Consider the following 26241-nt stretch of genomic DNA (forward strand, 5'->3'; position numbering starts at 1 on the left):
ATAAATCAATGTGGCGAACATAAAATCAGGGGCGAAGCGTCAGGGGAGACAGGGTAGACAGCGTGTACCCTTAACATTTTGTGAACGAAACATTATCTAGTTAATTCAATTACTTTTTAGAACATTAATTATTTCCACATTCATGACATTATTGTATTCCTCGCTTTACTTATTTTCGTCTCACTTCGGCAATGCAAGAGCTCGCGTCAGTTACACGAAGCACGTAGGCGGAGGTAGACGATGTCCATTCTGTGTACGTTCCCTTTGATTTTCAAAGCTTTCAGATAGAGCAACACTAACGCTATCTGTAGGTGCTGACTGTGGAACTATTCTTCTTCTTCTTCTTCTTGGTTAGTTGTTGGACATCGTCGTAAGACGCTACGTCCAGTCACTGGTTTGCGGGTTAAGGAATGTCGGGGAGAGGTGCCAACAGTAAAAGAAAGTAGTACACTACGAAAGAGGAGGGAGAGCTATGGAAAAAAGCGAATGGCAACGGTTAATGATGAAACTTAGAAAAATACCAATGATATATAGGCTAAACGATCAGGGAAGAACACAAAAACACTGGGACACAAGGTTCTAATTCTTCACGTCTGTGTGGTCGTCCACGACGTCTTACTACAAACAAACAAAAACCGGACCACATATAAGGGTGATTATGTGCAAGTCCGTACCCAGATGAAAGGAAAAGGTTACAAATGGATGTTACATACAACAAAAAAACATTGATAACTAAGTCCACAACGTGAAAAGTCGGTTAGGACACGAAACACGAAACATTTAACGACAGTTGGTAATCCTCATGAAAAAGCGTATCTATGCATTCGCGACGGTGATGTTCATATGTCTAACAGTGAAAAAATATGGGAGTTACAGTACCGACTACTCGGCCACATGGACAGAAGGTACTGTCAAGAAAAGTAAGGCAAGAGAGATGTGTAAGCTGACAGACACGATTGAGGCGGAGGCGGATGTGTGGAAAGTGCTCCTACAATTCTATTACAATAGCCGTATGTTTTACTTGGAAGGAGGAGAGGGTACATATGAAAGAATGTCTTCCTGTAATGACTTTAACAAATGCTTCAAGTGGACATTTTGTCCCACGTCGGCTATTACATCGTCAAGTTTCTTAGAAAAGGTGCGACATTGGTCGATAAAATTAACATTGGAAGTACCGTGTAAAGCCGGGACAGAGGGAGATGCTGAAAATGGTGCGTGGGAATCCGAAGGTTGCCCGAGGGGACTTGACTTCCGTGATGTAGATGCAGGCTCGTTAGAAGTAGCAGGTATCAAACGCACGACTGGAGTGCCAGAATGTTCTGGAACCGTCTTCGGATTACTTATCAAATTGAGATATGATGCCCTGTCATAACCCGGTTTAACGGGTGGGCGGGAAGGGTTACTAACCACCATAGTAAATTTACGCTTTCGAGGGAGAGTTTCTTCCGATTGAGATGTTCTATTGGGTAAAGGAGGAAAATGTTGGGGCATCAGAAGGGGCTTGGATAGGGACTGTAATGGGGCAAAATAGTTTTTCACTTCTGAATATGATTTGTTTTCAACACTCATAATGCGTTTAATTTCTTTTTGTTGTTTGTGGATTTCACAATGTTCTGCTCCCGCAGGATGATTTCCGCCACAGTTAGCGCATTTAACGACTTGGTGAGTGCAATCTTCAGTAGAATGAGTAAGGGAGCATTTTCCACATCTCGGCTCCCTGGAACGACAATTAGTAGCGGTATGTCCATACCGCTGACATCGTTTGCATAATAAAGGAGAGAATATAAAGGCCTGAACCTCTAAAATGACTTAAAAAATGGACACACTTTTCGGAAGTTGTTGACTTTCGAATACAACCTTCACAGTACCTGTAGGGATATATTCAGTTTGTCCGTCTTTGGATGAACGTCTATTTAGACGTTGTACTTTCACTACAGGATATGGTGAGTCTAAATAGGTGAGAATGTCGGATTCGGAAATAGTAGTTTCTACTCCCCGTATTACCCCTACTCGCTGAATATTCGAAGACGGAATAAAAGCTGTCAATTCCTTTTCTGTGAGAATGGGATGAGAAAGAAAGGCGTTGGCAGCCTTGCTAGACATGAAAGTAACTTGAATTCTATTTCTACCCTTCCTATGGATGGCCTTGACGTCACCAATTTGCCTCTCATAGAAAATCCGACCCAGAGTCATAGGGTGAATATGTCCTATTTTATTTTGAGATGCAGTCGATTCGACAAATACTATGTAAGGGCCAAGATGAGTGTTAGAATAGGTAGGTACAGGAACGGGCGGACACCGATCCATGTCACGTATTGTATCTTGAGAACTGTCTCGTTGGGTATCAGTATTACTAGCGTCCATGTGTAAATCCTCACGCACGGCATCTTTACCAATAACAGGAGGTCGTCCTAAAGGGCCACCGCCACTATCTACAGACATAGTATTCCAAAAGGGGATTACACTATACTAGCACCGGAACAAACACAAAAGAAAAAGTACTAGGATACATACACAAACATAAAACACTCTACTTATCTACAGACGGGAAAAAGCCGCTGCACCAGTGACCGGAGCGAGACGTGTGCACTGCACAACAGCCGAACACCGAATCGACTGTGGAACTATGACTTTCCTATAGCGAGATGTCTCCGCCCAGTAGACAGACTTACCAGCGTCTCCTCTTGCTCTCATTGGCTCGTATTTGGATCTCAGTTATTAAAGGTGCTCTTATTGGCTACCATCTCAGACATGCTTTTAATGCAATTATTTGAATGTACTGAATTAGGAGACACGTCTAAAAATAAAATAATAATATTCAAATCGAAGTATAGCAAACTTACACCCAATCAATGAATGACAGCATCAAAACCCTTCAAGTACATGCATTTTCTTGCCCGTCAATATGAGTTACGGTATTATAACCCCAACGACTATTGGCTTAGATTCTTAATAATGAACTCCAGAGTGTGCATACGGAAACAACAAAATTGCTTAACTTGATGCTGTATATTCCGCTAACGTCAGTTTCTAGTGAACGCGCTGTGAGTGTCTTCAAACGAATTAAAACATATTTAAGGAATACGATGACCAACCAGGGACTGTCTAACTTGGGAACTCTAGCTGTAGAGAACGAACTGCTGTGGTATCTTAGCAAGACGCCTGACTTCAAAACAAGAGTAATAGATATATTTGCTGAAATGAAGGACAGGTGGATTGAACTCACTGACAAGAATATTGTTTAAGGCGACTGGTACGAAAATCTATTTATTTCTTATTTCTCCTATTTAATCTACATAACAATGGAATATATTGCTATTTTTAATTCTAAAAGTATGTTGTTATTTGACAACTCCCGCTGCCTGTTTAGTCTATATTTAAAAATAAAACGAGTGCACGTCGGGCTATAGGTTGCTATAGGGTTTGTCTTAGTTTCAGGGTCATTAATATTATATTGAATATAGTGCTATCTCCTATGCGTTGAAAACAAAATTCCATATATAATATGATTAAAATAGTTCAAGTAAATAAAAACTCTGTCTACCCCCTTACTTAGTTCACGCTTCGCCACTGCATAAAATATTGGTGTTCCACAAGGGTCATGCAAATTTATTAGCACACTAGAACTAATAATATACAACAAGCAATATGTAATGTAAACGCTAACCTTGAGCAAATTAATAGCTATGCAATTAAAAACAACCTTAAATTAAACCCCCATAAAACGCAAGCCATTATCATCAGTACATCAAAGAATCTTCACATTTTAAAACAAAATTGCATTCCTCCCGTAACTTTAAATAATACTGTTATACTTTATTGTGAATCAGTTTCTAACCTTGGTGTTATTATAATGGAAACTCTAAACTGGTCAGCGCAAGTTAAGAATATCTGCAAAAAGGTTTACTGTGGCTTGCACCCCTTAAAACGGTTCAGAAATGTATTGTCTCGAGCACTAAAAATTCAACTTGTTCGGCCATTATTATTTCCCATTTTTCACTACTGTGATATAATTCTTACGGATATAACAAATGAATTAAGCTTGAAACTACAACGCACTCAAAATGCTTGTCTTAGATATGCTATGGATTTACGGTATGACGCTCGAGTTTCTCCCTACTATAAACAATTATCTTGGTTACGACTAGACGAGAGGCGTAAACTACATGCAAATACTCTTGTGTACCAAGTACTTTCGGAAGACATCCCTATTATCTCTCCAGCAATTTTCGTCACCTTGGTTCTTTACATCTCCATGATACTCGCTCAGTGTCCCTCCTAGAAATACCTGTCCACCGAACAACCACAAACCATCGATCATTTACTATCACTGCTTCGGGATGGTGGAATGCTCTTCCCAAAGACACCAAGGATGCTGCATCAAAAAGTATATTTAAAACCTCCTACCAGCAATTCCTCATTAAGTGCTTCCAGCAAGGTACAGAGCCTGTATGAGTGGAACGAGTGATTGTGTGTGGAAATGATATGAGATTACTGCACAATAAATTAAATATTGGTTTAATATGACAATTTAAATTAAATTAAAAACATCCATATTGTGTTTACGAAGTAGAAGTATCCTAAAAATAGCTAGTAGTAAGTACAGTATTTAACTTAGATCTAGTCTTGCAAGGATACAATTAGTTAGATTTCATTTAAAATTTTTATTAAGCTTACTAGTATTTTTACATTCATACGGTATTTCTTTCATTGTGTATTGATTTTTTTTCAAACCTGTATTATGTAGGCAGTTACTTTTTCTTTTTTCTTTGCGTGTATATGTTCATATTTTTGTCTTAAAAATTAGTGTTATTTGTAGTTCTTGGTATTTTAAGTTAATCAATGTCATTGTATGGAATAATAGCAATATGTGTGTGGTTAAGTGTAAGAAAGGGCCAAGAGCCCTAACTTTGCCACAGAAAATAAAGGCTTTATCTATCTATCTATCTATCTATCTATCTATCTATCTACCTATCTATCCATCTATCACCCTTCATTTAAGCACAGGGGCTACTATAGCAACTCTCCATTCATTTGGAACAGTTCCTTCATGCAAGCAATAGTCAGATAAGTACTTCAGGTGTGGTGCTATGTCCCAACCCATTGCCTTTATTATATCCCCAGAAATCTTATCGATTCCAGCTGCTTTCCTAGTTTTCACCTTTTGTATCTTATTGCACATATCATTGTTATCATAGGTAAATTTCAATACTTCATTAGTATTAATCACATCCTCTGTCTGGACACTATCTTTGTAACCAACAATCTTTACATACTGCTGACTGAATACTTCTGCCTTCTGAAGTTCCTCGCATACACACTTCTCTTGTTCATTAATAATTTTTGGAATGTCTTTGTTGAAAATTGTTTCTGCCTTAAACTACCTATACAGATCCTTCCTTTTAGACTAAATTTTTTATGACTGCCAATTATGCTTGCCATCATGTTATCCTTAGCTTACTTCTTTGCAAGATACGATTTCCTAATAAGTTCCAGCAATTACTCCTTACTTCTACAGGCATTTCTAACTCTGTTTCTTTCCAACCTACACCTCCTTCTTAGTCTCTTTATTTCCCTGTTATAATAAAGTGGGTCTTTTAAAAATCATAAACATCTTCCAAGGGCCTCTACAGCAAAAATTCTAATGGCTAAACCTATAAGAGTATCCCACCAATTATTAAAAATTGCTAACAACCATCTTACCACCTTTAAAGGTAGGGTACATGCCTGTTTTCACATTCCTCAACAATTGCTTTAAACACTTCTCACCATCTGTATTTAGAAATTCAATGAAAGAGGAATTTTAAATATAATTTCCATCATATTTTTTGCTAGTCAAAGGGTTCAATCACATCTTACTATTCATTATACTACTTCCTTTTTTTGATATGTATCGCGCCTTGCGATCTGTTGTATTGACTCAATATGGCTGATCATCCAAAGAGTATGTCTGCATCATCGAACAATTCATCTCTATGTAGATAGATGATGACTCTTGCTCTCAGATTTGTCATTCCTTATTTCTGCCTAGTCTTGTCCTTATCTGCCCTTTTGTTTATTCTTGTACTGTTTTGGAAAAAGAAATGGTGACTGATGTTTCTGGCATGGCTTTCCTATCCTACAAAAGGTACTTTAACCATTTTAAATATGGTATTGGGAAACTCTTGGTTCTTTTGAGAGACTTCTTGTTCTTATTATCCATCAGGTAATTATTATTTTTTACTTATTATTTTGCTAGTTTTGGTCCTCGCAAGACTTTCCGTGGTTGTCTTTAAGTGTTTTCTGGGGTTACATATTTGTTCTACTTTAATTTTGTTGCAGACTTGTTTCTCATTGATCATATATTCTCGTATGTCTGCCAATTTTTATGTTCTGTTCAGAAACCAAGGGCAGTGTAGATCCCATTATGTTTCTGCTCAGTTTGATTGGTTCGTGTGTATATATACATGTGTGGATACCTATTTTCTGTATGCATAGACGTTCTATATTTTGCATGATTCCGACACCCTTTGGTGTTTTCTTGCTCATCCACTCTGTACTATTCATGTCCACTCTTGGTGTGTGGTATGGATGTGTACTGATAACGAGGGTTTTGACTGCGTGAAATGTTGTTACTGGTGTGGTGCATATTTTCCCTATTGGCCTGGTTCTGTGTTTGTTTTACCAGGCCGGTTTCATGATAAAATTGATTGCTTTTATTATACATGTTGTGAACTATTATGACGTGCTTTACTGGCTTGTCCCTCTGCCCTATGTTTCTGTGTGTAGGTCTCTATGTGTATTCGTATGAATTTGATATCTGGATCTACATTGCTGCTTCTTATTTTTTCCCTTTTTTCTTTTTGGGTGTCTGATTTCCAGTATATTTTGTTACTTTATTCTTGTTTCTGACTTCCCCAGCCATTCTCTTGTTTTATTTTTGGCTTTGCCAACTTTTAACTTCATTTGTGTATTTTGAAGGTAACCATGGAAATGTTATATTTTTGATGTTTTCTCCATGTATGTATTCTATGCATACTTCCTTGCCTCACCCACCTGCCCTCACCTTACTTCTCTCACTTCTTATTTGATAATGTTTTCTTTGTGCATGAAGGATAATAGATTTTTTCTGTGGGAATTGTTATCGCCACAAAAAAAAACAGTGAAAATGGGAGGTAATGTGGTAACAAGGAGGAAGACACTTTGATTCAAGGTCACTTCACTGACCTACTTTTTCTGCATGAGAGAGGTGACTTCCTAATTCTGTAGGGAAATAGAGAGAGAGCCTGTTGCGGCTTAACCATACATATTCTGATGTACCTGTATGTTATACATAAGTAACATACCCCACTGTATTCTTTCCTTCTCTATTAGGAGGGTTAGGCAATTTTTATTATGTGTTTCCTTTTCATTTGAATAAACTCACTTTTATTTAAGATTATCACTGACTTAATATATGTGTATCAATTTTAGTGTTGGTTCCTATACTTGGTCTATTGGTATCGGAAACCAAGTTCAGCTACTGACTGTTTCCTGTCAGTTTCAATCATGATCTACTTTTATTGTCTCTCTGCATCACTTTGCTACCTCTATTTATGTGAGGTGGGGGATTGAGTGACGTTTCATTTCATGAATCTGTTAGATTAATATAAAACTACATCATTACTATTTGTTTTATGAACTGTTTTCATGTCTGCTATGTATAATATAAATACATAGTGCAAATGTATTCTCTGATGTGTTTGTTGTTTATGGTTTTGCTTCTTTTTTTCTTTTAAGCCATATATAGCGACTGAGCAGAAACCTCAACCCAAAGCCAAGGTCAGTGAACAAGATATGTACAAAATGCTTTGCCGCAATGAAGTATCAATACCTGTAGAGATATGGTCCAAGCTCAAGTGTCGTTATGTAGACATGGATGTGCCATTCCTCAAACTGGCTAGGCTTAAGGAAGAAGAAGCTTATCTGAAGCCTCGCATCGTCATCTATCATGACGTAATATATGATTCCGAAATTGAGACGATCAAGAGATTAGCTCAACCAAGGGTATGTGAATATTATGAATATAATAAACATCAGCAACTGGTTCTCTAATTTAAGTTTCTGAAGTCGTTTGGCATCATTCATTTTATATGAAATTGATCACAGACTTATTTTTCTTGAGCTAAAATCAAACAGCTGAAAGTAAAATTACAAACAGAAGTAAACTGTGCAAGTTTTGCACCAATTCTTATTGAAATGAAAATTTGAAGAAGGAAAGTTTATATTCCTTGTGTCAACATTGCAAGCAGCAATACATAGGAAGCTAAAAATTACAGGCCAGTCAAATTGACATGCATTGTATGTAAACTTTGGGAAAGCATTCTTTCTGATTACATTAGGCATGTTTGCAAAATTGATAACTGGTTTGATAGAAGGCAGTTTGGGTTTGAAGCTCGAGTTGTAGGGTTCCAGCAAGATATAGCAGGTATTCTGGATTCAGGAGGTCAAATGGATTGTATCGTGATTGATCTATCTAAGGCATTTGATAGGGTAGATCGTAGGAGACTACTGGCAAAAATGAGTGCAATTGGACTAGAAGAAATAGTGACTAAATGGGTGGCTATATTTCTAGAAAATAGAATTAAGAAAATTAGAGTAGGCGAAGCTTTATCTGACCCTGTAATAATTAAGAGGGAAATTCCTCAAAGCAGTATTTTTGGACCTTTATGTTTTCTTATACCTATTGACTTGATGTCACTTATGGCTTTTGCCGCAGTGCTAACTCTGTCGTTTATGTGACGTATGAATACGGTTCCCTGTGTCTGAAGGGTAACTCCTAGGTACGAAACCTGGTGACTGACTTTGGCGGTGTCTCACCAGTGTAGAAAGTGCCGAGTCTTCCCCTTCTTCTGAAGGTCATAGAGACTGTCTTCCCTTCATTCAATGACAGGTCATTTTCTTGTGCCCAGTCCACCAACTGGTTGAAGATTTTCTGCAAGTCGCCCTCTGAGGTTGAGGTCAATACCATGTCATCGTCAAAGGAAAGGTCTTCATTGGGGTAATACATAAATATGATTGTAAATAAAGGGTACAGTTCTCTGCTCACATGGTTATGAGGTTATTTAGAGGTCATAGTAAGGATGTAAAGGAGAGGGCATATAAGTCTCTGGTAAGACCCCAACTAGAGTATGGTTCCAGTGTATAAGACCCTCACTAGGATTACTTGATTCAAGAACAGGAAAAAATTCAAAGAAAAGCAGCTCAATTTGTTCTGGGTGATTTCCGACAAAAGAGTAGCGTTACAAAAATATTGCAAAGTTTGGGCTGGGAAGACTTGGGAGAGAGGGAGATGAACTTCTTGACTAAGTGGTACGTTCATTAAAAGTGACTATTTTTGACCATATTGAAATTCAATATATAAATATTTTTTATTATAATTGATTTATTGAAAAACCACATATTCAATACTTTGAAGTCTTTAAGGCTATGATACAATCGTTATATTAAGGTTTAAGCATATAATGGTACATGTTTCACCTGTCATTGCAGGCATCATCAGCCATAAATTCATACTCTGAAGTCAGAGCTCTGAAGTGGATGTTATATTAAAACTATTCTTTAAAAGGAATTGTTTACAATAATTTACATTGATGTACAAGAACATATTAACACTCATAATGTTGATACTGGGTTGGCAATTGAAGTCAAATGGAAATCATAATACTTACACAGATTTTTTCAGTATATACAGAAGATCGATATGTTCAGCTTAAAATGATTTGTGGGTTAGCTGATAACTTCCTTAGATTAAAATCTTTTCTTTAATGAAATGAGAGTCTTTATTAAAAATGTTCAAAGTGAAGTACTTGATCAAGTCTCATTTAAATAGCAAATTATTCCTTCTTCTCTTAAATATGCAGTGTGCTGCCTAGGTCATGAAGCTTATGAAGTTATCATCTTGTAAGTCTGAAGAGGAGTTCAACTGGAATCATAGGTGTAAGTGTAACAGCTTGTGAAGTGTTGAAGTCTGCAAAATAGATAAAAAAGTGTGTGAGTGCTATATTGGGATTGTTAACTAGTGGAAATAATCTTCTTGACTCTTAACCCTTTAGACTTTAGGAGAGATGTCCAGCAGCGTTGCTTGTCCAGATATGGTGTCCTCGCACAATATGAAGATAAAGCTGTAATTCAAGAGGACAATTGGGGCAAATATTCATTTATAGGAAGGAGAGTTAGGGATTGGAATAACTTACCAGGGAGATGTTCAATAAATTTTCAATTTCTTTGTAATCATTTAAGAATAAGCTAGGGAAACAACAGATAGGGAATCTGCCACCTGGGCGAATCTGCCACCTGGGCGACTCCCCTAAATGCAGATCTGGGTGGGTGGTTGGGTTGGTCGGTCGGTACATTTTAGAATATTTTTCAATTGAACTTTGTCCATTTTCATTTTATATAGGACCCATGACAGCCAAGAAACTAAAATCTTGCATTGTTTTCTTTGTTTTACGAGATTAAGGTTGTGCGTTAGGGACGAGTGAAAATGTACCAATTACAAAAAAATCATTGAGGTCTATATTAACAATAGTTCCCTTTTAGCTTATTTAGGGGTTCCAGAAAAATTTTGCCACTCTCTCTTGTCTTTGTCAGGTGGCACATCTCTAGAGAAAAATTACCTTTTTGTCTAGAACTGAAGTAAGTAAGTCTCGATTTCAGACAACTTCTAATAAAGCCATATCTGGCCTTTTCACCACAAACGGTCATAGAAACTTCTGTTACCAATTTCACAAGCCGTTCCACCAACTGCGAATGACGAGGAAATGAGAGGATTTCCACCATAGCTCCTGTTTTAATAACTTCTACCAGCACTTTTCCTAACTTACAAAATTTGTTTTAATGTCAGTTCACAAACATGATCTCTTTCATCCCTTAGAATTTACAAAATACTTTGGTTTGTTATATCTGGACAAGTTATGATAATTATGAGGACAACATTAGATATTAAACCTTTTATTGTCATCATTGGACATATAAAACAAGGTAATAAGATTTTCAAATATGCCCGAATGTATCAATAAATGACCTAATGTGCGAGTTATTCCAAGTATCTTGCCTAGGGAAAATCATTTTTGAAGACACTATGTAATATCTACTCTCAATTATATTTATTACATAATATGGTAATAATTATCCATGTTAACCTGTGTATGCCATTATTATTTTGGTAAGAATGTGATTTCAAAGTAAATAAACTTGTGTCCTCATCCTGAGGTGGTGCAGCTCTTTTCAGGCACACCCCTAATGGAGGTGAGCTGCATGTACCATTTCAACCACATACCAGCCCTCCTGTCAGTTTTAAGTCTCTGGCAGTGCCGGGAATCGAACCCGGACCCCCAAGGACAGCAGCTAAAACACTAACCGTTACGCTACGAAGGCGGTCATTTCAAAGTAGAAGTCACAAATTAAAATACCCAAGTGCATAACTAATCAGTATTATAAGGATTCCTTTTGATGACCTTAATCTAATTTCATGTATGTGTAACCACATTACAATTAACATAGGATATGGGTTCTTCAACAATACATTGTCACTGCATAATGAAAATACTGTGTATGATCCTACTGTGTATCAATATTCTTTTCCTAACTCTCCATCCGGCCTCCTTCCCGTAAGAATTCAAACACATTCCTTGCTACTAATCGTTCCATACTCTTACAAATGAGTGATGTTATTGCCACCGGCCTATAATTATCAATGTTATCTCTTCCTCCACTTTTGAAAATTGGTACTACATTTGCACACTTCCATTCACTGGGTACACAGCCATTGTTAATTGATAAGTCGAACAGGGCACACAAGGAGGTGGCTAATGCTTCAGCACACTGCACTAAACTAATTGCAGGTATGTCGTCTGGCCAGGAAGCAGCATGTGGACGAGTCTTTCGAAGGCTGTTAATTACCTCGTACTCCATGAAGTAAAGGTTGGAGAGGAAGAGGGGTGATGGCTGAGTTGTGTTTGGGTACATATTTGTACTTTTCGCTGGCTCATTAAAATTCCCTTTAAATTTCTCCCTGAACGCTGTGGCAATGGTCTTGGGGGAGGTAATAGTTGTTCCGTTAGAGTAGTATGCACTTGGTGCTGAGTTGCTATGTTTTCTATTCAGGAATTTGCACATGTCTTTGCTGTTGCCACTTATCTTGTTTATGTATTTTTTGTATTCTTTGCAGATGAGTTGCTTGGTTGTGTTCCTCACACATTTATATTTGTCCCACATAAGACTGCTTGTACCCTGTTTCCATTTCCTCTAGAGAGCATTCCTTTTGCATATCATTTTGATTATTTCTTTTGTGATCCATGGAGAGTTTTTCTTCATACCAAATTTTACTTTAGGCACCAATTCGTCAACACAGTGAAATAAACTTTCTACCATCTAGACCACACCGAATTGATGTCCACAGTGTAAAAGATAATTGAGTGGGTAGATGTTTTCTGAGAAGGTATGATAGTAGTTTACAGTCAGCTTTTTTGTAGTTATAGACTTCTCTATTAAACTTTTTTACTGGTAGTTTCTTGTATTTTAGGGTGGCTATAACTGCCAGGTGGTCGGAGAAGCCAGGGATGACTTGTGTCTTCAATACTGAGGATGTTAGGTTAGTAAGGAATAAATCTAGTGTGGAGCTAGAGGTTTTTGTTATACGAGTTGGTTCAGTAATTAATTGGTCAAGGAATGGGTCGTAGAATGTTGTAAGGAAAGTTTCTGCTAATGGATTGATGGGAATAGGTGGCAGGTGAGGATGATTGTGCTACCAGTCAAGTTCCAAATTAAGATCCCCAGTCATGTACATACCTTTATATCGGTGTTGGATATTTTGCACACTGCTTACAGACAATAGTAATTCTCACTGATGTCACTGGGGGACTTCGGAGATTGGTACACGGAACCCAAAAGAAACTTGCTTCTAGCACACATGAATTCCTCCCATACAACTTCTGCCTTTGTTTCCAGCTGCTGGAGGCGCACAGGGTTGAATTCGGGTTTCATCGCAATAAGTGTCCCTCCACCTGAGGTCAATGATCGACCTTTCCTAAATATTGTATATGACTGGGGTATCACTTCTGTGTCATATATTGATGAATTTAGCCAGGATTCACTAACGCATACAATTGATGGGTCTAAGGAGGCATGAGAGGCCTGGATTACTGAACTCACTATTTACACTGTTTGATGTCATGTTAAAAACAAATTCTGAGAATTGAGGGTAAACTGCATTTCCAACATGACCATGTCTATACTCCTGAATTAATTTTCCTCAGTAGTGATGTACTGATTTTTGTACAAGTTCTGTGAACTGGTGAGTGACAAGATGTACACGTCATAAAGAACTGATTCACACAACCTTTAGAATTACACACATTGCACAGGCAGTTGAATGAGACTCCTCAGTTTGGTCGTGGGTTCAATTCCACATCTCCACTAGAGCAACGGAAAGTATCACAAGGTGGAGTAATGATGCGGGTTGTTTGGCAACGTTGCTCCCCATTGCTGCAGTAGCTCGTAGACCTTCACTTCCACACACGTCCAAGAATTAATTTCACATTTAGATGCCACTAACAAGCGTTCTTGTATTTCTGAATCCGTGCACAATTCTGAGTTTGTCAAGGTGTGCTTCGGTACTATTTTCACGGAAGTTATTACACTTTTAGGAACACGACACAAACTTGGAGAACTTGTATCACTACAGAGCTGCTTGCCGCCATCTTAGTAGCAAGGAACGTGTTTGAATTCTTACGGGAAGGAGACCGGATGGGCTATACTTAGCATGGATTCCTCCCGGGGAGTTCTTGTGCCACCTTTTTAACGAAAGTCGTTGATGACTGGCAGTATTACTTGGATCAGCCAGATGTGATTCAGGTGGACTACCTGTCACTTGATTGGAGCAAAGCCTTCGGCCAAGTGCCACAGGAACGACTTCTGTTGAAGCTGCAACAGCTCATAATATGAGGCAGATTATTGATGTGGGTGAGGTCCTTCCTGGAACGTCGAACACAGTGTGTGGTATACGGGGGTGCCCGATCAAAACCTATCAAAGTGACATCAGGTGTAGTTCAAGGTTCTGTGATCGGTCCCCTGCATATGTCGTGTTTGTGCTCAACCTTCCTGGATGTGTAACCGCACACATGGCACAATATGCAGATGACACTGTCCTGAATAAAAGTATAAAGAACAAAGAAGACAGTCAAAAACTACCATCAGACCTACAAAATTTATCTGAATGGTTCTCTGGGAATGGGCTATGCATAAATGTAAATATATTTGGATAAGTAGATTAAAAAAACTGCATAGGGAACACATATGAACTAAATAAGAATGTAATACCACAGTGTGCAAATATCAAACTTTTAGGATTAATTATTTCTAAGGATTTGAAATAGAACCTGCATACGGAGGAGGCAAGGCGAAAAGCAATAAAAGTCATGGGATTTTTAGCAGGAACCTAAAAGGCACAAATCAGGGGCCCTATGAACAGCCTTCTCAGTATGGTAAGACCGATACTAGCCTATGGTTTTCCTGCCTGGATTCCCAGCACAGTCACAAATCTAAACAAACTTCAGAAAATACAGAATCTGGTGGAAAGGCTAATAACTTACCGCTCCCATCTTCATTCGGCCAACCTCCCCACAATAGAAACCATTGTTGAAGAACTGACTTGATCTTCCTCCAAAAATCCCTCACCGGATCCGTTTCACCGCCTTCCCCTATCCTTTCACTCTGCCTGTAGAGGTGTTAATCTTCTCCCTCAATTTGCCCACACCACCTCCTACCAATCTGCCTACTACGGTCACTCTGCACACCTCTGGAATGAGCTACCACCATAAATAAAAGCCTTGCCTCTAACGCAGTTTACAAATCATGTAAAATGATGTAAATCTCTGTGTGTGCATGGAGAGGAGAGAAAATGTCATCGAGTGAATGAAGTACTGTACCAATGTAAATATGTGAATAATGTAATTATTGTATATATTAGCTTAGTAGGTCTGTGAAGCAATTAATGTATATGGGGCTTGACCTTTTTCACTAGACCATCCATATAATCTATGATTTGTGGTAAATAAATAATAACAATAATAATTATCATTCACATCTCATATTTTGTTGTAGCAATAGGCCTACATATTCCTTCAATACATTCTTCATTCTCATCAAATAACATCATTATATCTTCATAATAATGAATTTTATCTTATATCTCTTCATATTTGCCACCCAAATATGTTATCTGATGCACAAATAACCTTATTTTCAAATATTCGTAGTATCGGATCAGTATCTCTTCAAATAAAATAAACATGTCTTCAGTCTGTCATAATATCCATATCTAACATATGTCCTAATTTATTATGGTAACATATAATCTCTACAGATCATAATATCACTTGGCATTGCATAAAAAGATCCTAAAATTTCTAATTTTTAATTTCCTAACATTTCTTTGCTCTCATTGAAACATTGTTATCACTTTATTACATTCCCTAACTGGGGTTTGTCTTATTTCTGATGAAGACTACTTATTCCCTTATATCACTGGCATAAGTAATCACTCGCGAGAATCTAACATAATTTAAGTCATGTGCCCACAGATGTGTGACAATATATGACGTGGCGGGTCACCTTAATTTTAATATGAATAATCTCTCATTGTTTCTCATAAACAATATCTCATGGGCGCCACCCTTCAAGCTTATGGCTTGAAGACAATAGTTGATAAATAATAATAATAATAATAATAATAATAATAATAATAATAATAATAATAATAATAATAATAATAATACATAATGAGACTCTAAATACTCCCAGAGGTGGGGTGATGGAACACTAACCATTAAGTACACTCTAACTTGGAAGTTAAGGATTATTAATAAGAATTTCAGAAAATACTAATTAAAACAACTATTTATTAGGCTGAAAAACATGACGGCGTATTTACGAAATCTGAACTTAAGGAAGCAAAAGAAAAAATTGAATGAAATAAAATTTAAGAAAATGTTACGCGGAGACTTGCAGTAATTTGTGCCATTAGCTCACTATTTGTAGACTCTGTTATCTGGATGCGATCTATGTAGCAGCTGATGTTTGATGGACCTCTCGTACAGGCTTCGTCATCTCTCATTGTTGGTACCAGTCCTGTTTCTGATTAGTGCATTGTCTGCTAGTTGTACAATGACTTTCCTGACTTTAACACTACCTACAGTACTCCTTACATAAAGTTGTAATGAGTCCTAATTTCAATAGCAAAACCACCTTGGGTTATGTTCATGAAGAGAATACACTTGTATTCTTCCGTATTACAGAACTGTAGCGTAACTAAATACATAACAAAATTTCTCCTGTCCTATACCAGTCAAAACCGGTTTCTCGTTGACTTTAACTCTAGTCATTGAGATAATCAGGTCTCAATGAGAGTAATTTGGAGTAGTGCCCTACTTAGATGCAAAGTGAACTAAGTTAAGATATTCAGAAAGTAAGACCTTTTCCGATGTTAAGACGTACAGCCCTCCTCTGATGTAATGTTAGAATAGATTAGAATTGTCCGATAGAATAGCTTGATAGAATTAAGCCCTCTCCAGCTCTTGTCGTTGATATATATAGGGTCCAAAGTCTCCCTCCATCAACCATATCACATGGTCCAGTAAGATTTGATGTATTATCCCTTCTCCTCTCCATTACTGTATATCCATCATCTTGTTCTATAATGTCCATTCACATAGGTTGAATTTTCCCGGGCAATCAAGGCGAAAAGGAGGTGTTAACAAGGCTTTAACTGTCTCTTCAGAGTATGGAAAGGGTAAGGTGTCTTGCAAGCTTGATGATGTACATTTCCTGGTAATGGGCTAAAATTAGCATGGTGAGTCTGGTCACCTGACCTCGGCTACTGGAAATTTACTGCAAGCTATTAATATGAATGATGTTGTAATATTTTACTCAAGAAGTCGTTCGTTCAGAATATGTTATAGCCGTGATACAAAGAAATGAGATGATGATGTTAAATGGATGACTAAATACCCTACATATATATATAAACATAATAATTAAAATGATCTACCACTAATTAAATATATACATCTTTCCAATTGATTACACAATTCAATAATTTTGGTACATGCTGTGATGTTCCAAACATCACAGTCCTTCTGAAGACTCTAAACACATATCATGTATGCTTTAACTACAAATTTGCTATTTGTCTATCCCTTTCGATCTTTCCATCCACATACAAAACCTCTTTTCAGCATAGCAGGAGTGGCCATTTGGATGAGGTACGGGTCCTCCTCCCCAACTGTATCCCCATCTCCTCCCTCTCTCGATCCAAAAGTCTCATGCTCCAGGACACTGCCCCTGAGGTGGTAGAGGTGGGATCCTTCACTCTCCGAGGGAAAAAACAACCCTGGAGGGTTTATGGATTAAGAAGAAGAAAAACTGGGTTACAGTAAAGAAACTACAAAAAACCAGTCTTCGATAATTTACAGAATGAAATTGAACAATATTTATTAGACACTTCTTAAGAAATGATATGAATATGAACATGTTTTCCTGTTATGAACACTTCCCCGTTCCCTTCAAATGTCTCTGGATTTATTGCTTAGAGTGCTGGTACATCACTGCTTGGTACATCACCGCCAGACCACAAAATTGTATACGCTACTCAGATCAGGAGGACGATCTTCTGTTTTCTCTCTTCCAATGTAAAACTTACCAGCCTAACCAACAACATCTGGTGCTAATTCTTTATATATTCTATCCGAACATATAAAACAAAACAATATCTGATATGAATGGAAATAGTGACTACATAGTGACTACAACTTAACTCTTTGGTTTCTTTATTAAATAATTATGTAATATTTCCTTTGCATTCAGGTTGGAATATTAAGGATAAAATGCAATAATGAAGTTACACAATTTATCACTTACACATTCAGGGCCCATGTAACTATTCATAATACAGTATTTTTGGATTATGCTGGATAGTTCTCTCCATTCTATAGTATATTTAAATCTTTACATACAGAGCATAATCAACATCGTCTTATCCCTACCCCCTCCTGTCTTATCATTGATGACCGAGTTCATTATTCTCCTAGATAACCTATCATCCTCCACTCGCTTCACGTTAGACCTGCATCAAAAGCCAGTTTTATACTGGGAGAATATGAATCCTAAATAATCTCCCTCTTCTGATTTTGTGTTCCCAAACTGACACTCAATTCCCTTTAGTTTCTTCCTACTCAATGAAATGCACCTATTTTCAGTTCCAAGGTTTGACATTGCAGGCTTTCAGCACAATCTGCTGTTAGGTCCAAATCATCGACAAAGTCCTAACTGCTCAACCTAATTGAAGCCCTGCCTGCTACTTTATACCTTTCAGTAGATCATTCATGTAAACTATGTATTCTACCCTTCCAGCCTGTAAATTGGGCGATGGCAAAAAATTCTCATTCATAATCTTTTAAATATTTTTTTCTCTTTTATCCTTTCTGCTTATTTATTTAAGGTTAGTTTATTTTATTTTGAAATATCACCGGGGATCAACCGTATTGGACCCTGGGATTAATGCCGGCGCCCAAGTTACAGGCTGGAAGGGTAGAGAAGAGTTGGCGACCAACAGGAGGCTGAATTGATCATGGTGATGATAGAAAATTTGGAAAAATTTTGAGTTTCATGATTTTTGATAAATATTTTAGTAACATCATACATACATAATCATTATAGACCATTATGCCTTTCAGCGTTCAATCTGCAAGCCTCTGTGAATTTACTAAATGTTGCCAAAATCCTCTATTTGCAACTAGTGCTGTGGCCTCATTTAGTTCTACACCTCTTATTTTTAAGTCGTTAGAAACTGAGTCTAACCACTGACGTCTTGGTCTCCCTCTACTTCTCTTACCATACATAACACAGTCTATTATTCTCCTAGGCAACCTGTCCTCCTCCATTCAAATCACGTAACCCCACCACCAAAGCCTGTTTATGCGTACAGATTCATCCATCAAGTTCATTCCTAAATTACCCTTTATCTCCTCATTCCTAGTACCCTCCTGCCATTGTTTCCAGCTGTTTGTACCAACAATCATTTTCGCTACTTTCATATCTGTTACTTCTACCTTGTGAATACGATATCCTGAGGCCACCCAGCTTTTGCTCCCGTAAAGCAAAGTTGGTCTGTGGTCCGGGAGCTGACTTTCTCCTTACAGAATACTGTTGATCACAACTGCGCATGGGCACCCACATGACAGGTTTTTTTTTGCTATTTGTTTTATGTCGCGCCAACACAGATAGGTCTTACGGCGACAATGCGACAGGAAAGGCCTAGGAATGGGAAGAAAGATGCCTTGGCCTTAATCAAGGTACAGCCCCAGCATTTGCCTGGTGTGAAAATGGGAAACCACGAAAAACCATCTTCAGGGCTGCCGACAGTGGGGTTTGAACCCACTATCTCCTGGATGCGAGCTCACAGCTGCGCGCCAATAACCACACGGCCAACTCGCCCAGTGTGAGAGTTTGTAGGGGGGCTGGACCTGGGAGTATGTAGTATTTTTAATATTTTGGAAGATGTGTGGTGACTTGTATTCTGCAGTAGAATAATACTCACAGTATACCTTGCCTGTTGCTGGGGGGCGGCATTACCACTTCTAGGTAATAACGACTTTTAAATCATTTTCTTGAAAGAAAAACACCTGACTACATGGGATTTCTTCCTTTCCCTGGGAGACAGGTGAGAGCTGCGGCCCCCCTTGTCCCCGGGCATGGGCGCCCTTGCAACTGCGAGCTCACTGCATTAGCTTTACTGCACCTTGATTCAGTCTCACTTACTATATTACCATCCTGGGAGAACAAACATCCTAACTACTAGAAATTATCTGCCTGTTCTAGCTTTGTATCACCAATCTGACATTCAATCCTGTTGAATTTCTTACCTACTGACATCAATTAAGCTTTTGAAAGGCTAATTTTCATACCATACTCATTGCACCTATTTTCAAGTTCCAAGATATTCGACTGCCGGCTTTCGGCACAATCTGCCATTAAGAATAAGTTGTCAGCATAGGCCGGACTGCTTACTACATTTCCACCTAACTAAATCCCTCCCTGCCACTTTATCCTTTCAGCAGACAATCCATGTAAACTATGAACAACAAGGGTGAAAGATTACAGCCTTGTCTAACCCCTGTAAGTACCCTGAACCAAGAATTCATTCTACCATCAATTCTCACTGCAGCCCAATTGTCAACATCGATGCCTTTGATTGATTTTAATAATCTGCCCTTAATCCCATAGTCCCCCCATATGGTGAACATCTTTTCCCTTGGTACCCTGTCATATGCTTTCTGTAGATCTACGAAACATAAACACAACTGTCTATTCCTCTCATAGCATTTTTCAATTACCTGGCTCATACTGAAAATCTGATCCTGACAGCCTCTCTGTGGTCTGAAATCACACTGGTTTTCATCAACTTCTCTCAACGACTGATCACACCCTCCCTTCCAAGATGCCAGTGAATACTTTGCCTTGTACACTAATCAGTGAGATACCTCGATAGTTATTGCAATCCTTCCTGTTCCCTTGCTTATAGATAGGTGCAATTACTGCTTTTGTCCAATCTAAATGCACCCTACCAACACTCCATGCTAATCTCATCATTCTGTGAAGCCATTTCATCCCTGTCTTCCCACTATACTTCATTATTATTTCATCTATTCCTGCTGCTTTATGACAATGGAGTAATTTCACCAACATCATTTTCCTCCTCCCATGAGCTCCGTTGTTCACAACACCACCATGAATATTTCCTTGTATGTTGAAAAGTTATTCAATACACTGACTGACAGAGCAAATGCAACACCAAGAAGGAGTGGTCAGAACTTTATGCCAATTGCAGGGTAGACTGACGTCACTGAGGTAAGCTCATGATGTGAAATGCGCCGCTGTGCTGCGCACGTAGCGAACGATAAATGGGACACGGCGTTGGCGAATGGCCCACTTCGTACCGTGATTTATCAGCCGACAGTCATTGTAGAACGTGTCGTCGTGTGCCACAGGACACGTGTATAGCTAAGAATGCCAGGCCGCCGTCAACGGAGGCATTTCCAGCAGACAGACGACTTTACGAGGGGTATGGTGATCGGGCTGAGAAGGGCAGGTTGGTCGCTTCGTCAAATCGCAGCCGATACCCATAGGGATGTGTCCACGGTGCAGCGCCTGTGGCGAAGATGGTTGGCGCAGGGACATGTGGCACGTGCAAGGGGTCCAGGCGCAGCCCGAGTGACGTCAGCACGCGAGGATCGGCGCATCCGCCGCCAAGTGGTGGCAGCCCCGCACGCCACGTCAACCGCCATTCTTCAGCATGTGCAAGACACCCTGGCTGTTCCAATATCGACCAGAACAATTTCCCGTCGATTGGTTGAAGGAGGCCTGCACTCCCGGCGTCCGCTCAGAAGACTACCATTGACTCCACAGCATAGACGTGCACGCCTGGCATGGTGCCGGGCTAGAGCGACTTGGATGAGGGAATGGCGGAACGTCGTGTTCTCCGATGAGTCACGCTTCTGTTCTGTCAGTGATAGTCACTGCAGACGAGTGTGGCGTCGGCGTGGAGAAAGGTCAAATCCGGCAGTAACTGTGGAGCGCCCTACCGCTAGACAACGCGGCATCATGGTTTGGGGCGCTATTGCGTAAGAGTCCACATCACCTCTAGTGCGTATTCAAGGCACGTTAAATGCCCACCGCTACGTGCAGCATGTGCTGCGGCCGGTGGCACTCCCATACCTTCAGGGGCTGCCCAATGCTCTGTTTCAGCAGGATAATGCCCGCCCACACACTGCTCGCATCTCCCAACAGGCTCTACGAGGTGTACAGATGCTTCCGTGGCCAGCGTACTCTCCGGATCTCTCACCAATCGAACATGTGTGGGATCTCATTGGACGCCGTTTGCAAACTCTGCCCCAGCCTCGTACGGACGACCAACTGTGGCAAATGGTTGACAGAGAATGGAGAACCATCCCTCAGGACACCATCCGCACTCTTATTGACTCTGTACCTCGACGTGTTTCTGCGTGCAGCGCCGCTCGCGGTGGTCCTACATCCTACTGAGTCGATGCCATGCGCATTGTGTAACCTGCATATCGGTTTGAAATAAACATCAATTATTCATCCGTGCCGTCTCTGTTTTTTCCCCAACTTTCATCCCTTTCGAACCACTCCTCCTTGGTGTTGCATTGTCACTGTCGGTCAGTGTATATTCCCTCCACCTGTCCAGTGATTCCCTGGGATCTATTATGAGTTCACCTGAATTACCCAAAACACTGTTCATTTCCTTTTTCCCTCCCTTCCTAAGATTCTTTCTACGGTCCAGAAAAGTTTCCCTGCTGCTTGACCTAGCCTTTGCAGGTTATTACCAAAATCTTCCCATGACTTCTTCTTGGATTCAGCAACTATTTGTTTTGCTCTGTTTCTTTCATCTATGTACAATTCCCCATCTGCATTAGCCCTTGTTTGGAGTCATTTCTGATAAGCCTTATTTTTAAGTTTACAAGCTGCTCTTACTTCATCATTCCACAAAATGTTCGCTTTTTCCTATCTTTACACACAGTTGTTCCTTGGCATTCCCTTGCTGCTGCTGCTACTACAGCATCCCTGTATGCCACCCATTCTCTTTCTGTATCCTGACCTTGCTTGCTGTCCACTGTTCGAAACATCCTACTAATTATATCCATGTACTTCTGCCTAATTTCCTCATCCTGGAGATTTTCTATCCTTATTCGTTTACAGACAGATTTCACTTTCTCTATCCTAGGACTAGAGATACTTAGTTCACTACAGATCAGATAATGGTCTGTTTCATCGAAAAACCCGTACATTCCTAACAGATTTCCTGAATTCGAAGTGGGTTAAGATATAGTCTATTATAGATCTGGTACCCCTAGCCTCCCATGTGTGGCGGTGATTAGCCTCATGCTTGAATAATGTATCCATAACTGCTAAACCCATACTAGCACAAAAGTCCAGCAAATGCTTCCCCTTCCCATTAGCTTCCATATCTTCCCCATATTTACCAATCACCCTTTCGTATCTTTCAGTTCTATTTCCAACTCTCACATTGAAATCACCCATTAGCACTATCCTATCCTTGCCATTGACGCTGACTATGATGTCACTCAATGCTTCATAAAACTTGTCAATTTCACTCAGACAATTCTCGTCCTAATACCTCCAACTTCCAAATCTACCCACATCATTTGCTCGTTTATGTGCTGTTGCGTGCAATAGTATTCCTGATGAACAGCCCCACCCCAGACTCTGCCCTCCCCTTTTTAACACCCGTCAAGTACACTTTATAATCTCCTAGCTCTTCCTCTTTATCTCCCCTTATCCGAATATCACTTACTCCTAGCACATCCAGATGCATCCCCTTTGGTGATTCAGCCAGTCCTACTTACTTTCTTCGATAAGTCACATTGATACTGATAGCTCACCATCGAATTCCATTTCATTCGCCAAGTTGTTTCCAAGGAGTCCCTCGCCTGTCAAATGGGAGTTGGACTCCGTTACTACCATAGGTCCGAGGCTTGCTTAAAATGTTGTGATCTCGGTAAATTCATGAAGCAAGATGCTACCCTACTTACACATAGTCCAAGTGAAGATTTCTCTAACCGGTTAGGGACCAATGCTGGTTTGTATAGCCCTAGCCGCCTGAGCACAAGGAAGGCCATGACTCAGAATATGTCCGAGATGCCCATTCCCATTCCATAGCAACTGGTATCCCAACTCTCAGGATCATTTACTAGGCCACTCAGCCATTGCCCATGGTTCATGAACTAGGACGTGACTACAGTAACCCACAACATGAACCATTATTTTAGTAAGTGACCTGTAAATGTAATTTTATTTTGCGAAATGAATGAGAACAGATCACGAGTACCAAATTATGTGGATACAGACTCATGACAGTCGCTTAGTAGATATATACAATGAATAGGGGGATTTTGTTAAATCCAAACATGGTTAAAGTGTCTAGTTTATTCTTCAAATAAACTTAGCCATGGGCAGCAGTTAAACAATATTCATAGTATTTCATGGCATGGTGAGATGGCCTTGGTCTCATTTTGTGGAAAATTGCAGTAACAAATTCTATGATGTCAGTTTATGACGGTATAGGCCATTGTTTAGGTCGTATTCGCCATAATGCTGAGATCATGTGTTTGTGTACTGGCATGTACTGTTTGTGAAGTACGTAGTAATTTCAGAGCCCAACGGTTGTGTCGCGATACCCAATTATTCGGTTTTTAAATAATTTTTTGCGGCATGAGTTCATTAAACATTTTCAGAATTACGTTTCAGTGATTGCCATTGGCCGGCCCCGTGGTGTAGGGGTAGCATGCCTGCCACTTACCCGGAGGCCCCGGGTTCAATTCCTGGCCAGGTCAGGGTTTTTTACCTGGACCTGAGGGCTCGATCTAGGTCCACTCGGAGCTATCTGACGGTGAGATAGCGACCCCTGTCTAGAAAGCCAAGAATAATGGCTGGGGGATTCTTTGTGCTGACCATACGACACCTCGTAATCTTCAGGCCTTCAGGATGAGCAGCGGTCGCTTAGTAGGCCAAGGCCCTTCAAGGGCTGTAGTGCCATGGGTAAAAAGTGATTGTTATTGTATAACTTCGGCAGACAATTTGAGACAGGGACAGCTTCTAAAGGGCAGTGTTGTATGCCAAAATTTGTGTTGATATTATTTAACGTAAAGTAAGGAAGCTGGAATTAGAGTTACAAAGTATTACTTGGTGAAATTATAAAATTGAATCATAATTTTAAAATAATAATGCACCGCTAGGTCAGAGGGGAAGCCCGTTTCCTCAAAGAAGAATATATCTGACGCGGAGGTGATGAAGGGTCTCATGACCGAATTAATGAGGGAGATGATGACTGACATTAATGAAAAATTTAGGGAAGCGAAAAAGGTGTGAATGGACAGTTTGAAGGTGCAAATGGACAATTTCAAGGTGTAAATGAACAGTTTCGGGAAGTTAAAGAAGGTGTTAAGGAACAATTTCAAGATGTTAATGAACAATTACTGACGGTTAAGGACGAAGCGAAAGAACAATTAGGAAAGGTTATTACACAAAATAATGAACAATTTAAAGAAGTTAGGGAGCAGTTGGACAATATTAAAGAATAGCCGTCAACAGAAATAACTATATTTAGGAAAGGTTGTGACACAAAAGCTCAAAGATTAAAGAAACAGATAGAGGAAGTACGAGTGGAAGCTAGAACTTGCAGTGACAAGTTAGATGGAAAAATTGACACGTTGCCATGACAGTAGCACAGGTTGATACCAGGTTAACTGATAAATAGATTCAAATAGAAACAGAAGTAGTGGACCAACAGAAAGTCGTGGATACTGTTCGATAAGATAATCGATATGGAGGAAGTCAATATTCTAACGGATGTTAAGTCACGAAGTTACAGAAAGAAACGCAATAATCTTTTGTACAGAGTGCTAATGAATTTAATGATCGGCTCCTGCAGTTAAGGGATAATGTTCATGGAGAAGTTAAGAAGATGGAAGACCAGGTTCAAGAAGTAATAGCAGAAAATAGGAGGTACTAGAAGAAATAAATGGGATTCAGGTGGATCATAGAGAGGTGAATGAATGGGCACAAAAATGTAATAAGACTGAGGTGAAGGTGGACATTCATGAAGCTCTAATGAAGGAGATGAAGGAAGAAATGGGTCAGATAAAAGGAATAAAGGAAGACATGAAAATGTTTAAACCACAGGAGACCAAAGGTGAACTGTTAATGAGATCAATCATGAATAAACAAAATGTTATGGAGCAGACAGGGAGTCGTTCTGGCAGTGTTGGATTGGGAAAGGGAGTGGATCATACTCGTCTACCAGAGACCACGAATCAGCCACTTAAAGAACGCACTTCAACACCACAAGTCATAGGACCAAGAAAGTTCACAAGCGGATCTGAATTAACTCCAAAAAGTTTTGTCAAAGAGATAACTGAATACATTAAGGACCATAGAATTCACCCAGATAGGCAATTGAGAACAGTGGAACATTTTCTTGATGAACAGCCATTAATTTGGTTGAAAGCTTTTAAATATTGTTTTGATGATTATGAGGGATTCCGATGAGCACTCTTACAAAAGCACTGGGAACAAAATGTTCAACAAGGCCTTTGTCTTGAGCTATATTCACGGAAATACCAGAGC

At 39.4% G+C, this 26241-nt stretch overlaps 1 protein-coding gene across 1 annotated transcript in view; it reads left to right on the top strand.

Moving 5' to 3' along the window:
* LOC136859314 (prolyl 4-hydroxylase subunit alpha-1-like) overlaps positions 1 to 26241 on the top strand; it is a 618020-nt gene that overhangs the window by 307863 nt on the left and 283916 nt on the right. The window contains exon 11 of the mRNA XM_068225775.1: positions 7759 to 8025. Coding sequence (XP_068081876.1) covers positions 7759 to 8025 — 267 coding nt within the window. The remainder of the gene's footprint in view (positions 1 to 7758; positions 8026 to 26241) is intronic.

The sequence above is a fragment of the Anabrus simplex genome, chromosome 1 (assembly GCF_040414725.1).
Source record: "Anabrus simplex isolate iqAnaSimp1 chromosome 1, ASM4041472v1, whole genome shotgun sequence".
NCBI lineage: Eukaryota > Metazoa > Arthropoda > Insecta > Orthoptera > Tettigoniidae > Anabrus > Anabrus simplex.